This window comes from Mycteria americana, chromosome 3 (genome assembly GCF_035582795.1).
Source record: "Mycteria americana isolate JAX WOST 10 ecotype Jacksonville Zoo and Gardens chromosome 3, USCA_MyAme_1.0, whole genome shotgun sequence".
In the NCBI taxonomy this organism is placed as follows: domain Eukaryota; kingdom Metazoa; phylum Chordata; class Aves; order Ciconiiformes; family Ciconiidae; genus Mycteria; species Mycteria americana.
In genome coordinates this window covers 2,185,839-2,202,726 of record NC_134367.1, presented here as the reverse complement: position 1 = coordinate 2,202,726, position 16,888 = coordinate 2,185,839, and the positions used below count along the sequence as shown (strand labels likewise).

Genomic DNA, 16,888 nt, shown 5'->3' with positions numbered 1-16,888 from the left:
AAATATTCTGAAGATGGTATAATTTTTCATGCGCTTTAGACTAATGACAAGGTATGATGTTTTTCTTGGCTTCATAAGTAAACAATGCATCCTCTTGATAAGGGAGGCTATCATGTCAGATCTAAAATAAATTAATCGTTTGCTGTAATTAGTTACACTTTATGCAACTTCTTTCTGTTAAGCATCAGTAGGCTGTATGTATTTTTATAATGGCGATGGTGAGTCTGCTTTTAAAAGTTTTTTTGTTTTTTTTTTTTTAAATCAATTTGAAGTAGATTACTTGCCTGTAGCTGGTTATTTACAGAGCTGTCTCTAAGCTGCCTTTTCAATTAGTGGCGTTTCTCCATAGCAGCGGAAGGTATTTGCTTGCTCTCAGAATGGTTAAGGCTGCACAGTGCTACGTAATAGCCGTAAAAATGCTCTAGTGAATTGTTGCTGTAAAGAGACATTGGATTGACAGTTTTTGAAAGGCGAGGGGCAAAGACAGCTCTGTTACAGATATGAACCTACATTAGTGTTAAAGCAGAAAGTGCAAGACGTGGAAGCTGCTGTTCCTGCAAAGCAGGGGGTTTTGTATCAAGGTAATGATCTCAATATAGAGCCTTAGTAGAAATAAGACAGATTTTTAAGCTGGGAGTAGCTGCTTTAGGTCAAGAATGTAGTCTGCAACTGGTTTTTCCCTTTGTTTGTCAAAGTATGTTTAAAAGGGGCTGTGCCAGACATTTAATAGGATTGCATACTGAAATGGTGATCCACCCTGAAGAGGGTTATTCTTACCCAGCGCACAGGATGGTTTCCGGACAAGGGACTGACACTGGGAACTGCAGCATGCTGCCACATATCGCTCTGCACCAACCGACCAGGAGGGGATTCAGGCTGGCTTTGGCCCTGTTTATACCAGTATCCCAGAAGGAAAAGGCTTTGTACATCTCATGAGTCCCTGAAAACCCTTTGAGGGGATTTATGTATCCTAGGACCCTCTGTAGGGAAGTGGGGAGAACAAAAGACTCGATCCAGTAGGGACTTCTCTGAGCAGATCAGCTTATCTGGTACATGCTTACGATGCTATAAAATGCACACGATATAAAGCCTCCTGGTGAAGGTTCCTGTAGTCTACAAGTGGCTTTCAGGCTGGATGTGGGCATAACAGGGCATCTAGTCCCTACCGGAGGACAAGCAATAGAGCCGTGTTTTCTACTTGTTTTGTTTTGTCCTCGGGAGAAACCAGGAGTTCTCCAGTCTTGCCCTTTCAAACTTTTAGTATAGCGGTGTTTAATAATATTTTCTGCTTTTTCTATAAATTAGCAGTAAGCTTTAACCTAACTGCTTTTGCACATGTGAAACTAACTGCAGAATCTGGGTATTTTAAAAATCTTACGCTCTTTTATTTTCCTGTACATTTCCATTTTACTAGTGGCGTTATGTACCTAACGGTAGATCTGGATCAGTGTGTGTCAGCCGTCCTGACACACAAGCTGGAGTGGAGTTGTGCTCTTGGAGAATTTGGCACATCGGCAGACATCTGCTTGGGCGCTTAACCCGTGAGCTGTACGTCAGCATTGAAATGAGCCTTGCTTCTGTAGTCAGTAAGGGATTTAATTGTGAGCTGTGTTCACCCAGGCTTCGTCATGGAGTAGAGCAGGCGGGCGACAGAATCCCTTATGGCTTTTCTGTAAACAAATCTTTAATTCATGGATTTATGGGTGTTAGAGGATTTGCAGAAAAAATACTGAAGTCCTTTGCTTTAGTCTTTATAGTAGTACTGGGAAGAGCATGGCAAGGTATACCCAGGGATCAATCCTATACTGTACTGTCAAGATGTAAATGTTAGACACACCAGTGCAGCGCTGGACCACTGACACTCGCCATTCACGTTTGAATTCCTGTAGTTAAAGGAGTCTCTCAAAATGATGGCAGGTGTGTCTATGTGATGGTTTTAGTTCAGATCAGGGGTGTGCTTGTGAAGCAAATCCTCCGAGCGTTCCCCGCTTTGAAAGCATCAGGAAGCACCAAAACCTGGTTTCTTTCAGATTAATTTAGAAAGTGCCTTCCAGGAGCACACCTAAGGTACACCAGCTGGTAATGGGTGCCTAGGTCATGGGATGAGACCAGGACTAGTCTCTACTGAAAACCTCCCAACGTATATTGTGTCGTCATTAGGCTCTCAGTACTGCAAACTATTGCTGACGCTCCTCTGTTGAGCCAGGAGATTTGGGAAATAATTTTGATCTGCTTAGCAGGGGGTCGTTACAGGTGGGCAAGGGAGTCCCTACAGCAAGGATGGGCAGCTATTTCAGCTATACCACATCAACTCGAAACGCAAATAGAGTGACTCACGACATCACCAAAGATGTGACGTTATCATCATCGGCTACAGGTTACATCAAATAAACTCAGTGCTGCCTCTGCTACATATAAACACGTTATGTGAGATTTGATCAGATCTTATGTTGCCATAAGGGAGTCTCACCTTGGGTCCTGGGGCTGCTCCTTGATGATGGGAGGTCAGGACTGTCTGAAAAAGTTGTTTTTTCTTCTTTCTGCTCTCTTATCCACCAGTTACTCTGTATAGCTTCTGGGTGCTCTGCAGAAGTAATTTCTTCTACCCAAGCATGATCTTTATTGTATTCTCCACAGTCAGCCAACTCTCACTTCACTTTTCCCTTCCACTTGTGATCTTCAGAGCTGCCTTTGTCTAGTTTGTTATCAAAAATTGGATTTGAGGCAAGTAATATGTTGTTACTGGTCAGTTCTCAGGGTACTTGTCTGGATGGTTTTGGTGTCTTCAGTACTATCTGAATAAGTAAGAAAACACTTCCTGCTGATTCTGTAAAGCACACGTAATGCAGTACTCATTCAACACCGACTCTTTCAGATCCACTCCTGTTGCACTACACAGTTTGCTCATGTAGGTAGATCCTGTGCGGTGCTGGAAAGAACTGATTGGTAATCAGTAAAGAAGTTGACTGCTTAGAAGACCCGTGTTCTGTAGACATCTCAAGCCATTTCTTTTGCAAAGCAGTAGAGACATGGACCTAAATGCAGATTTAGTGAAGGCAGATGCAAAACTCCTCATTCTACATTAGCAAGTTTGTAACGAGCTGAATTTCAATTAGAGCAAGTCCCTTGGTTAGTGGCAAGAGTTGCTGCCCCCATTGATTTTGCAGTGATTATGAAACTCGAGTAACTCAAACATAGGTTTTAGGTGTCCGACTTACAAACAGGTACCCACGTCGGTTACCAGCCCTTCTTGAAAGCTTGCAAATAGGGACAGAAGACTAGTTCTGTCCCATTGGCAAATATATTTCTATTAAAGTAGTCGCATGTTTTATCTTTAATATGACTGCAGTAACAGCAGTTCTTATCCAGTACTGATAAAATCCATCTAGAATTAAATTGGCCTTTAAGAAAGCACTTCATGTTTTCTCTGAATCATAATAGTTTATGGATCCATGAAATTGGTTTTGGTCTGTTCAACATGTTGCTTAAATATTTTTTAAGAAGTTTTCCTTTTTTCTTTTCCTCTTTGTATTCATCATCGCTTCTTCTCGTTGACCAGATTGAATTAATTAGAAGAGATTATGTGGCTAATGGTGGCTGGGAGACCTTCCTGTCCTATGAAGATCCGGAGCAGGATATTCTCGTTGGCCTTCTACGACTGCGGAAGTGTTCAGAGGAGTCATTCAGACCTGAGCTGAAAGGAGGAGTTTCCATTGTCCGGGAACTGCATGTGTATGGGAGCGTGGTCCCCGTGAGCAGTCGGGATCCTTCAAAATTTCAGCACCAGGTACTCCAAGCCATCTTTATTTTCTCATCTGTGCCTCTTTCTTGCACCCTCCTCCCCTCTCCCCAATATAAATGGAGAAGAATTTTATTTAATATCTGAGATTCATTCAGTTGCTTTGAATTACAGTCCGCTGCAATAGAAACAGGATTGAATTTGAGCCCCTTCTTGCATTTCACCTGCTGAAATCATGCTGCTTCTGAGTTTTCGCTGGTGTGGTCATATTAAGGCAATCGTAGCTGCTCTGAGACAAAAAAAGCATGCCTGAATGCTATCAGCATTGCTTCATGCCCGTACAATACGAGGTCATGTATGCTGGTGCTAATTTGGCTTTCGAGTACTAAGCATCTTTGGTTCTGAAGCATCTTTCCTTTGCTATCTTGTACGGTACATCAGACTTCACTGCAAACCGACTAAAAATGAAAGAAAGGAGATAGATACATCCATTGTGTCTTTTTATTTCCTTCTGAAATTGATCTTGTTCGATAGATGAATTTCACTTCTGAAATCTGAAATAATTACGTATGGGAAGGTGGGATTTCATTTGGTACTACCCAGTTTTCTTTCAAAGGAACATTTATTGAACACAGTCTTCCTACCAAAACAAGAAATCCAACTTTGGTTCTGAGATGTGTATCAGTTTAAGTGATTTGGTGAGACTCCCGAGAAAAGTCTCTTAGTTGGGTCTGACAGTTTTTTGCTTCAGACAGACTTGTGAGGCCATTTCATATAGATCTTAAAGCATGTGAAGAATGGAGTGGAAAGCTGTGTTTGTAATTCCTTGCAGTGACTCCTATGAAAATGGCACATTATCCTTCTGCTGCATGTAACATGCTGTGGCTTGCGATGAGCAAAAATGTGAATTAAATTTTGCCCCGGTAGGTTTTGAACCTTTCGACTGAGCTTTTAAAAAAGCAATCAGTTTGTCCTCTTTGCCAGAAGTGCTCAGGGCTGATGTTTTAAATTAACTTCCTTGTATTTATTAATCTGTCCCTGAGTATATGCATTAAGATGCAGTTTTGCTAGACGCTGATGATGTGTGACCATAAGGCAGTGGCTGGGGAAAAAAAAAAAAAAGAGAGAAGTGGATGTTTCCACTATAAAATAGTTAACACTTAAACATTTAGAAAGGAAAAAGTGGTCCTCCTAAGAATTTTGAAAAAAAAATAAAGAACAAAAAAGAGAGGGAGAGAAAATCAATTGAAAGTGGCCAACTACAAACATTAAAATAGGCTGCAAATTGAAATTTCATGGCATATGACGCACTCATGTTCGTTCAGAATAGTCAGTGTTCAAGAGGTTAATCAGAAAGTGTTCTTCACGGTTGTGGGGGCAATTTCTGATTAGAAGGACGTTTTAGAATGAAGATTTCTGTGTGTTATTTGAAAATGCCTGTAAGTGTTAAATGTTTTTTAGAATTAAATCACATCTGCCAGAGTGTCGCCACAGCCCAATTCTGTACATCTTGTCAGGAAAACAGATGAACAAAGAGCTGAGTATAATTCCTGCATCCTAATGTTAGGAGTGAATTAATCCAATCAATTATTCCCAGTTATACAGGACAACAAAGTTGTTAAATAGAGTGCAAAGGCTATTCCCTTATTTTGAAGCCTGATTGTGATTCCAGTAGCATTCCTGCCGTGCAAGATTTCCAAACGTAAATAGAGGCGTGGATCTGGTCCAGAATATTAACATGTTCTCTGCAATTCTTTTTGATTTGGCATCTCCTGTGTCACAAGCTGAGCCTAGGAGAGCGGTACAGAGCTTGAGCCTAGCCTAGGTCTGCAAGGGTCACGCAGCGGTTTGGTGCAGCCTTTACGGGTAGTCCCGACAAGCCCTGGGGTCGCTGCGTGCCTCAATTCTTCATCTTGAAATGAGCACGGTAACAGCTCCTGACTCCTGGAGGGGCTGTGGAAATAAAGATTGCGAGGGGCTAAGGCAACATGTACATCAGAAAAGTGAACAGCAGCAGGAGTCTCTGGAGCTGTAGTGTCTTGGCCCCATCTGTTTCGACCGATGTCCCTGGTCAGAATGGCACTGGGATCCTTCTGCAATTCGACAGCGTAGGCAATTGCAGCTGGCGTTTGTGCTCTGGCTTTGTTGAATTCACTAGCACAAACCCAGGTCTAGTAAGGTAGATGTTAAGATGGGTGATGGTTGTTCAGGATTGGTTATCTCGGCAGGATAGGCTTGTTCAGCGCCAGGAATTACGGGCTGTGTACCAAGTTGACTTACCAGCAATGGATTTAACTTCATTTTGTTCCTACCATTGAGAAGCAGTCATGCTAGAACTGCCTATGAATAATTTCACAATCAGAAAAAAAACCCTGAGAAAGCTCCCCTGTAAAGCTTAATGTTGATACACCTCTCCTGGGGTACTCTTCTCAAGCCCTCTCCTGCAGTAAGGCATTGATCGTTCCTGTGCCAAAAATGTGAGTCTTTTGGAACTGTACTAATGCTTACATTCTGACCTTGCTTATGCTTTCTATTTTTACAGAACTTATCTTTTTCTTCCTGTTATTTCTCCCATTATAGGGATTTGGTATGTTACTAATGGAGGAGGCAGAAAGAATAGCCAAGGAGGAGCATGGGTCATGGAAAATTGCTGTAATTTCAGGTACCTTTGCTTTGTCCCTTTTTTTTTTTTTATATATATATCTATCTTAATCTGAAAATAAACCCACTGCAGCCAACACCACTGCTGTGAACATTCATCGTATTAGGTAGAAAATGAGCATCAGCAGATGCTTCTTCGTAATGGAGTCAAATTCCATCGTAGCTTTGTCCAGACAATACTATTATTGTAAGCAGCATACCGCAGGACACGCTGCGGGGAACCATCCTGCTCTTAGTGCCCAAGGAGACAGACTGCGTGACTACGGGTGTCTTCCTCCTCCAAACGCTGCTATTTCCAACCTCGCTGATTGGGCCCCGTCGCAGGTTGTTATTGTCGAGGGCTGCTTTCCAGAGCTTATGAGGATAGAAAATTGCTGGCCTCCATTTTAGAGTCTTTCTGCAAGTACCGTCATTAGGGTAGACAGATGTGCTTTTAGGATACATTAAGCATTATCATGAAGAAGGGAGCTATATAAGAAAGAGCTGCAGCCCTTTCTCCTATTTCATTTTCAAGGCATTGTGACTAAGAAGAGTGGCATCAGTTCATCGCGTGTGTGTGAAGTCAAGGTCGGGACTACCTTTGTGCCTTAATTTATCTTATGTTAGCAGTTATGGTAGCTGTAGAAAGGTTTTACAGGCATATAGGTTATATAACTGGGGAAGCTGGTGAATCGTGTGGGGAGAGATACTCTCGTTGGCATAAGATTCGCATATGCTGGGGGACTTAAACAGACCAGCTGTAATAATAGAGCTTTTAAAAAATAATAATAATCTGCTGCTGCCCCACCGAAAACCTCCGAAAAGCAAAAAACCACAACTTTGATCCAAGCTGCTGAGTGCTGAAGTGAAGAGCTTCTCTCTGTGTTTCCAAGTGTCTAATGACCCTGGATGTTGAAAAGCCAAAGTGCGCCGTCTCGACGAGTACTTGTGACAAGGGCCGGAGCGTGAGTGAGGACAGCGTGCAGGCAGTAGCCAGATGCTTAAAGATAATTCTGTATTCTCTGGATTCGCTATTTCTTGTTCGCTTAAGACATACGCCCATCCTGTTTCTCTATTGCTTCTGTGTGGGTGGCAGTTTGAACTGGGAATTTCATACGGTTAAGGAATGTCCGTATTGTGTCGCTCCTCAGTAAGAAGAGAGGCAAAAATGAAAATGGTTCCTTTCGGTTTTGCTAGTAGCATCTTGGCTTGGGGCGCGTGGAGAGAGGAAATCGCGATTCCTTTGTGCTAAAGAACACTTCTTTTGACAAGAACAGAAAACATACAGCAATTACTAAAAAATGGTTTGTGCGAGCCTTCATGTAGCTAATTTTAGCTGTATTTTAGCAAACTGATGTGAAAAATATATTCTTTGCATTGAGATCCAGTGCAAGAAGTCTGTTTTGCTGCATGCCCAGTTTGTGGCATCCTACTAAGACCTTGTCTGCGATTTTTATTTTCCTCCCCCTCCCGGAGTGCAAAGTACAATATATTACCATTTGTCTTTGAATACAGAATACTACAGCATCTGCAAAGACCACAAGTTTTCCAGCTGTTTCCTTGGAGATGTTACCACTTGAATTTCAGTTCTCCTGTTGGTTTTATCTGAAATAAAAATGCAGCCAGAAGTTCTTTCTCCCTTGGAGGATGAACTTGGTTTTGCTAATTTTGGTTTCAAAATAGATTTTTAATCTGGGAACCCATTGCAAGGTTACATCTCCAACATATTGCAAAATGTTGACTACTTTCTAGAGAGAAGCGTGTAAGGGAGATCTGCTTTGAAGATGTCTCTCACAGGATTCTATCTCATTAGTACTGCCTGTTTTTATTAATGCTTTGTTGCAGTGTTTTGTTTCACAGTGTCCTTTCTTCAACAGTATTTTCCAGTCTTGCACTTAATGGCTACATCAGTACTAGTCAACTAAATAGTGCCAGAAGATGCAAACTGCCTCCTCAGGGAATGGTCCCTGGTCCATGTTGATGCATGCACTCTGCTGGAGAACTGCATGGGGCGGCGCGAGTCCATCGGGGCTGAAACCTTCTCAGGGCTCCTGCTAGCAAAGTAACAGAGTGGATGGTTGAATTTCTGTACTCTAACAATTTTTAGGAAAGTTATGTCTAAGTAGCAAACTCTCTCTTTGATTTCTTCAAAAAGAAATACATGTATTTCTAAGATAGGACAGCATGAAGGGTTTTCATTACTGGCTAAAGGTTAGGGCTCATCTCTAAGATCAGTTCAAGTTCAGCTCTGGTTAGAAATTTTGCCGCAGTCATCGTGGAAGGGGGTTGGACTAGGTGATCTTTAAAGGTCTCTTCCAACCTAAACCATTCAATGATTCTGCGATCATCTGTGACCGGCTTTGAGTAGGGGCATCTCATACTGATCGTTTTAGGTCAGCCCATTGCCTAGGGACCCCAAACGACTGGGTGCCCCCCGGTATCCTGCTGTATGCCAGAGCCTTGCTTTGCACTACTGATCACTGAAGATATTCCTGTCTCTCCAGACATGTGAGGCCAGACGCCCGTCTCTAGCTCATGCAGCTGGCGGGGGGCCCACTCACCCTTTAGGGAATGAATTTGGGGAGCTAGATAAGTCTGGAGGGGTCCAGGAGTCTTTGGCTGATTATTTGCCACAGCCTTGGATTGAAGCATGGCTTGAAGTTAGTTTGGAAATGCATTTAACTCGAGCCAGATTAAGGTAAATTCAGATGAAAGTATGTATGTACAACATCCAAAACGGGCAATACAGTTACAAGTGGTTATGAAAAACAGGAAAGAAAGAAAAAAACCACCATATGACTAATCTGCTTTTCGTGAGGTTACATTAGAAACGCCTCTCTCCTGTCCAGCTGATTTGCTGCCCATCCTGATCAAGGTAGTATTCAACATTTCCTGACATCTCAGGCTGTGTCCATTAGAGCCTCACTCATTAGAAACCTCTTTCCTCCATGGCAGAGCATGTTAGCTGCCAGAGCCAATTTTCCTTTTGTCCAGACTCCCTGGAGGACTTCAGGCATAATCTTTTCCCCTCTGCCTCTGCTTGCTTCCTTCCCACGTATAACCTAGTCAATACTCTTAATTAAACGTTATTTCACTGCCTTGGAAATGCAGATGTCCCCTTCGTTAGGTCAGGTGTTGTGTCTTGTACTTGCCCGTTTCTTGCTTCAAGGAGGGCTAAAACTCCTTCCCCCTCAGCAGTGAGTCAGTGGCATATTTCAGTGTGAAGTGTTCGCATTTTTATATTCTCTATCAGGCAGTACTGTAAAATCACTTGATACAAGCATGTAAATGGGAAACAAGTGAGTAATTCATGATTGCCTCCTGATTAAGATCAGTAGGACCATAATAATCAGTTTGGGGTGACTGATCCCAACATCTTTCTCCTAAGCATACTGCAGCAGCCAGGAATCCACAATCGCAAGGCTGTGAATAGAAATTAAACTAATACCACCTGTGTTCTGTAGTCTCCACGAGAGATAAAATCGTTCATTATAGTCGGTGACTCATCTCCCAGTCTGTTGGTGCTGCTTGAGCACGCTGTCTCATGTGTTTAAGGAAACTGTGCTACTCTTGCCTTTGCCTTTTGCAGTTAGGGAGAAAACGGAGGTTCAGAACTTTCTAAAAGTAAATCCGACGCATCGTACCAGTTTTAACACATACCAGTGTTAAATTCACCTGCGATGAAGAACGTTAGGGGGAGAGAAACTGAGCTGGCATATAAATCAGAGGTAAACTCTCAGGGCACATTTGACGCTACTCTAAAGTATCCTAATTTCCTTGTGTAAACAGCCTTTTGGTCACCCTACAAGTAATAAATTACTTGAGTAATCAGCGTCTCGTAGTTCATATTGGATGTTGATTCATGGGCTGCCTCGGAGATTGCCAACTGCCAGGGTGTGCTCGGGAGACCTTAGGACGAGACTCCGAAGTATTGCTGGGAGGATTGATGGGGTTTGGGAAGGCTCCCTGGAGTTTTGCTTCCAGCGCTGGTTGGTTATTTTTAGAAATGCCAATCTCACTAGCTATTAATAAGAGAAGAAGTGGCCCAAGATAAGTGGAAATATGGCAATGTTAATGAATTGACTCTCTGATGTTTGTCTGCTTCAGATTGATAGCCTTTGAAGAAAAATTAATTATGGGGATTTGGAAGAAGCCAAGGATAAACCCGTACTAGGGGATTGGTGCTATGGAAGAGCTACTGGGTACGATCCTCTAGTTCTTAATGAACTTCAATTTCGAAGATTTAATAATGTAACACCTTTGAAAACAGGCTTGATACTGTATTAATGGGGATTTCGGTGCAGACGTGAACAGTAATATTGCTGTCCTTAAGCAAGGACACTTCTGCAAAAGCCAGCATTCCGCAAGGGTGTTCTGGTAGGAAGCTGCTTATATATATATACCATACCATACCATACCATACCATACCATACCATACCATCTTACAAACAAAGATTCATAATGTGGACTAACTTCTGCATAATACAGACTGGAGACTTCTACCTACCTCGCATCTGTTCCAGCTGAGCATGTTTTGGAAAGTGGGAACCTGTCTCAATTTGTTAAGGCTTTTGTGTGGTCTCTGTCTGCAGGAGCTTTCCTTAGAGTGGGCAGAGGAAGAACCGGTAAGACAAACCCTACACAAAATCTAGTGAGCAGGAGTTGAGTGTATGGGGATACCTCCTTTGTGCTTCTTCCTTTTTCAACAACCCATTCCCCAATCTCAGCCCAAACTATCCCCGAGTTTATAAAACCCAAACAACTAAAAAACCCACAAATTCTGAAATCAGATTGGGTGGGAAGTATTTAGAAATCAGATTAATGATGAAATGAAGGTGATTTCCATCCTAGTGACTTGTAATACACAGCAGTATAAATAGCATTGAGTCAGAACTGTGAGCAATAGCAGTTTTCAGGGATTTAAAAATAAATATCGGGTTTTTTCATGGGAATCTTCCTCTGTGACTGGCACTGTTCTTACACTGCCTGCAAGTGGTAATCCTCCTTTTCAAGGCTGCACCAGGGGTTAAGGGCTTAAAGCTTGTTCTTAGTCAAAGCTTTGAGTATAGATTTCCTTGAGTTGTGGGTTTCATCTTTGTTGTGTTTATAACCCAAATTTGATGCACACTTGCAGTCCAGCTTTTCGACTGCTGCTTTAGCCGAGAATTACTTCTGGCTTAAGGCAGGCTTATCTCCAGCGTGCTTTGTTCGTCTCTAAAGGCTGTTATAGAAAGACTAACGCTCCTCCCTGGTTTACCAGTCTCATCCTGCGATCGGGGTAGCATTCTGCACCTCCTCAGCTGCGATCGCCCTACCCAGAGCAGGGTGAGGACCTCTCCCTATGTCACGAGCGGAGGTATTCATGAGACAGCGAGCCCGTTTTCCTTTAAAAGCACACCCAAACCAGGACTGCGCAAATGAATGCCATCAGTTCCTGCGCTTCTTCAGAGCACATTAGTTTACACTCCTAGGAAAAAACCAAAAATTTGGAGTTTCCCAGCGGACTCTTTCCAAAGCATTTTATTCTCCCTGCTGTTCTTGGAGTAAACAGGTTCAGCTGAACCTGTCTTCTTATCATAAGTCTCTTTGCTCTTAGGGTTGTTGAATTTACGGACAGAAAAGGAAAAAGATGCAGCAGGATATAACAGGATTGTCGTTGCTTATAACAACAGTACCTAAAACCATGCAAGGTTACTTTCAAACAAAGGAAAATCTGAGGTCCCCTACATCAGGCACCCAGGAGTCATCACAGGCAATGAACCGGGGAATGATGCACAAAGCAAGGCAGGCTGTACAGCAGCTGCCTCGTGGTGTGCCTAGTTAAATATCACTTCATTTGAAGAGGACCGGTGGGAGAACTGCATTTAATCGACTATGGAGTCAATGACAAATGCACTAGGAGTGCATTTGTAAGGGAAGATGAGCATTTGCAAGCCAGGTTAGGAAGGGGGTTTTGGATTCTGGCAGCACATGGGGAAATTAGGGTACCGATGGGATGGGAAATGATATCGGCCATAGATACTCTGGTTTCATATTGTGCGTGACGCTGTATTTATACCTCTGGTATTACCACTGTGCGGATTCTCTGCTCTATTTAAAGCTTGGATGCTAGTGATCCTGGATGCTTTGGACCCTGGATGTTAGTGATTGCAAGGTATGTCCTTCCCCCCGAAGATGCAATCTCGTATCTTGCTGTTTGACCAAACCAAGCAGAATTAAATATTCACAATAACGAGGTGGTTGTGTGGCCTGCTTGCAAGGTTTCTGCACGGAGCCAGAAGTGTGCTGTGTCTGCTCCTTAGCAATAGGGAGGAGGTGCCCCCCACCACCTAAATCAAACAGCAAAGTAAAAAAGCGAGTGGCTTGTTTATCATGAAGTCGTTGCTCATTTAAGGTAATTTTCTGCATGAGTGGTGCCTTTCTACTCTTCTAATGTGAGTAGTATATTAGTATGCAGGCTTGGGTAGCTGAATGGTAGACCCTGGAGGCATCACTCCATTATTCAGAGCTCTGGGGAGGTCTGATCTGAAATGTCTGTTTTTCCATTTTCCAGCATTTGTAATTGCATGTGTGTTTTCTTTGCCTTTTGTTGGTTTTGTGGTGGGTTGGGGTTTTTTTTTACTTTTATTTGTACCTGATTTGAATTTGCATCTTTTTCTCCCCTTAAAAAAAGCCCCCCAAACCTAAATTACACTAAAACAATTTTAAACATGGTACTCCTCTGATGTCCACAAGTTCTTAGGCAGTGAAAATGTAAAAAACCTTTGTGTTTGAGGCTAGTGGATGGGCTCGTAAGCTTGCTGAATCTATAATTGCTTCTTCCTTTTTGGCAATAGCCAATGCTTGAATTCTGTATTCAGGGTTTTCTCTCCTTTTGGTATAATGATGCTATTCCAATCCCTAACAAAGCTTCCCCTTCCTGTCCTCTTTTACCGTTCAATTTGCAGAACCTGTATCTGTTTCCGTTTGGGGTGGGATTTTTGTGAGCTCTGTTTTGAGGCTGTATCTCCCATTTTGCGGTCCGTAGGTGTCGGCACTTGCCAGGGTCCCCTTTGGGAGTCAGTGGCGAGCAGTTGCATGCAGTGACTCGAGCACTACAGGTTTTTTGTCAGAAACTGCACAGCATCCAGAGGATGATTTAGGAAAAACACATGCTTGTTCCCCGCGTTCCTCCCACGGCATAAGTACAACGCAACCCTCGTACCTGTTGTCTCTTAGTACAACTTGCAGCATATTTGCTTCAGACTCTGCCTCTGCCCAAAGAATATGAGTAGGCTGCAGCGGTTCGGATCAATATGTCATTTCTGACGCTGCTGATGCTGGGTGTCTGGGGAAGGGAGTAAATATCGAGTAAGCATGCAAACATCTTCTCGGCCTCCAGCCATTTGTTGCCCAAGGACTTCTAGAGTCAGAGAGGGTGCCTTTGTATCTGATAGCCCTCGAGGGATTTTTCCGCCTTGCCAGTCTGTCTGCCTGCAACGACTGAGAAACTTCTCTCCCCATCCCTTTCCATGAGCTTTTTAGGGTCGGTTGCACTGCCTCGCCCTTGTACCTTGAGCTTGGGAGGAGTAATCATTCGGTCTAGGTGAAGGTGGATAAAGGACAGTCCTCTGTTAAAACCTTTCCTATTGTCTCCTTGAGGGTTCCTGTTGCCATGGGTTTGACTTTGCTGCTTGACATCCCATAATTAGCCCCTTCTGACCCCAATCCTGTAGCAAGTACTTCAAACTGTTTCTTTAAAACAGCACCAGTGATGAGTATGTGAAATGTGTAATGTACAACAAATTCTGAAATATTAGAAGTCCTGGGTCCTCCCCCTCCTAAATGACAGAAGCATAAAGCTCCTGACTGGATGTGCTGAAACAAAATTCATACGTTCCGAGTCCTTTGTGTTTCCTCTAAGCAGCAACTTAATTGTTCTGATGTCATCCTCTGGTTTTGGTGGTTACCTTTGGCAATAATGATGACCGGAGAGATTTGAGTCAGTGCTTTACAATTACTTGAAGCACCTGAGCAATAAAATTACAAGACTGATACCTTTCTCTTTTAAAGTACCGTAGTTACACATGCTACTGAAAAACATGTGGCAGAAATGCTTCCCTACCTCCTTTTAAAATAATCTGTGTGAACTTAAATAATGTGTATGCGGGTGCAGTTTTGGGAAAGTTCCCGTCCCAAATATTTCTGTTCTTTTAATGCATACGTCATCTATTATAGCAATCCAGGAAATCTGGAGAGAGGCTGTAATCAGCAGGTCTACAGAGACAGAAGGGTGTGCGTGAGTGAACGTAGCAGCACAGAGTGACAGCAGCACACACACGCTCAAGGTCGCTCATGAGGACTTCGTGCCCCTGGAAGTGCCCAGCACCACCGGCCAAAGCCCGGCTGCTCATCCAAGGAGGGAGAAAGCAACACAGCCCAGAGCTCAGCCATCTACTCAGTGTTGCTGTCGTTCTGGCTGGGCTGCGTGGCCTTCATGCCTCTACCTTGAAGACCTGGAGCACAACTGGCCAGTACCTGAGCAGCTCTGACCAGCCCGTGCTGACACTCGGCTTAGCAATAACCGACTGTGAGACACCCATGCGTCAGAGCTTGCCTGTGCCCGGGCAGCCTGGCTTTACGCTGTGCTCCTCCTGGCTCCGAGGACGCTCTGGGCTGTTATGCTTTGCTAGTTCCTTGCCAAGTCCTTAATCTCCTGCTCGTCTTTGTGAGAAGTGTTGGGTTTGTGCCAAACTGACATCCTGTCCTGGCACCAAAATACCTTGCTTTGACTCCGTGTGTAACATTGCTGTTCTTGTTGGGGTTTTCTTTTTTTAAAAGGATATGTCCCCTCCTGTCTCAGGGATAGCCGCTGGCTCTACACATGGATTTTCAATGTTACCATCTCCAAAGCCAAGTTGTACTGTCCACCACTGCCTCTGTGTGCCCTTCACACATCTTCAGTGTGTGAAAGCCACTTTCCTCTAGACTTTACACCCCTGGCACGTGCAGAGCACAGGTAGCTGCCTCCAACTTCACTTTCTATGGACGCAGCAGCGGTTGGTGGTTTCAGTACCAGTGGCGTTTAACAGTGACAGTACATGGCTTATTTATTTTACCTCTGTAACCCGAGTTTCTTGTATGAAGGTAAGATGGGGCTACCACTGATTGTTCCCTTTATTCACAGCAGGGGAATTGAAGGTATCCAGCTATTGAGCTGCTGTCTCTATCCCTGTCTACCTAGCCAAATCAGCTGCCAAAAAGAGAGGGACAGCACCTTCATACTGCCATGTTGTCCTTAAAGGGTTGGTGTCTTACTCATTGTCCTTGATGAGCGTGCTGGTTGCAGCAGGTGAGCTGCCTCCTTGGTGTAGTGAATCTGAAAGCTGAGATGCTGTGGGTGACGCTGCTGGCTCCTCCAAGGGCAAGGACCAGGAATGCACAGACCAAATATTTATGCGCTGTAAGACTGCAAATTACTTTGCAAACACTAAAAGCTAGCTCTATAAATACAGTGCTTTTTGCACGGAAGAGCTTTTTCAGCTGCAGTATCTGCTGTGACGTCTGTCAGCGTTATCTGTTTATGCTGGCATCAGAAAAGCAGACTAGCTTGGCTTGTACCAACAGGATTGTCTCCTTATCTCTGCACAGAAGATGCTTGTTCCGGGGAGGTGGGGGATGAGATTGAATGCTTAGGGACATGGTTTAGTGGTGGACTTGGCAGTGCTAGGTTAACGGTTGGACTTGATGATCTTAAAGGTCTTTTCCAACCCAAATGATTGTGTGATTCTATGAATTCCCCTATCGCAAGTGCTTGTCCTGTTCAAACCGAATGCACCGAGGTCCATTAATAAGCACGCTTTCCTTTCTCCTTTAAAGTGCAGGCATTTTGTCACCTGTGCCTACGCCGTCTCCAGTAGCCTTTAAACGAGCCTCATTGGTAATTTATTCCCGAGACTGGGGAGGTGTCTGGAACCGCAGCCAAATCCGCACCAGCACGTTTCATCTTCTGAAGCAGTAGCTTAATGTCTCCCTGCAGCGAAATTTCACTGTAGCCTCGCTCCATCCCGGTGACGTAGCAGCCTTATCACGGCGGTGTGGAGGTCTGGCACCGCTGCCGTTCCCTGCTATAAGCTAATTACTATGCGGCAAGATGATCAGTTTTCCCCCAGACCAGGTTTCTATTTGCGTTCTGTCAAGTAGAAAATTAACATGGACACAGGCCAGGGATGTTTCACGCCTGAGTGCGCTGAGGCTGAAGGTGGCGATGGGAAGGCAGGATGGATTTCTGAATGGTAGGCGTGGAGGATCAGGTGATGTCAAGCGTCGCCGGCCCGCTTCATTAGCTGGATCATCAGAGAAGTCTAGTAGCTGGGGAAGAGCTGGAGAAAAATCGCCCGTAGCGTGCACAGTCCTCATTAACCACCCATCTCGGTGTGCTTTGCTCAGAACTAGGCTGAACAGTATTTGTGCAGAGCAGGTAAGGGATGTTGTCTGCAAAACTTGGAAGCGACAGGCTAGCTAGTATGA

The 16,888-nt window shown here is 43.8% G+C and overlaps 1 protein-coding gene across 1 annotated transcript in view; it reads left to right on the top strand.

Annotated features, from left to right (window-relative positions):
• ELP3 (elongator acetyltransferase complex subunit 3) overlaps window positions 1-16,888 on the top strand; it is a 92,866-nt gene that overhangs the window by 62,988 nt on the left and 12,990 nt on the right. Inside the window, exons 13-14 of the mRNA XM_075497652.1 lie at window positions 3,560-3,787; window positions 6,320-6,401. Coding sequence (XP_075353767.1) covers window positions 3,560-3,787; window positions 6,320-6,401 — 310 coding nt within the window. The remainder of the gene's footprint in view (window positions 1-3,559; window positions 3,788-6,319; window positions 6,402-16,888) is intronic.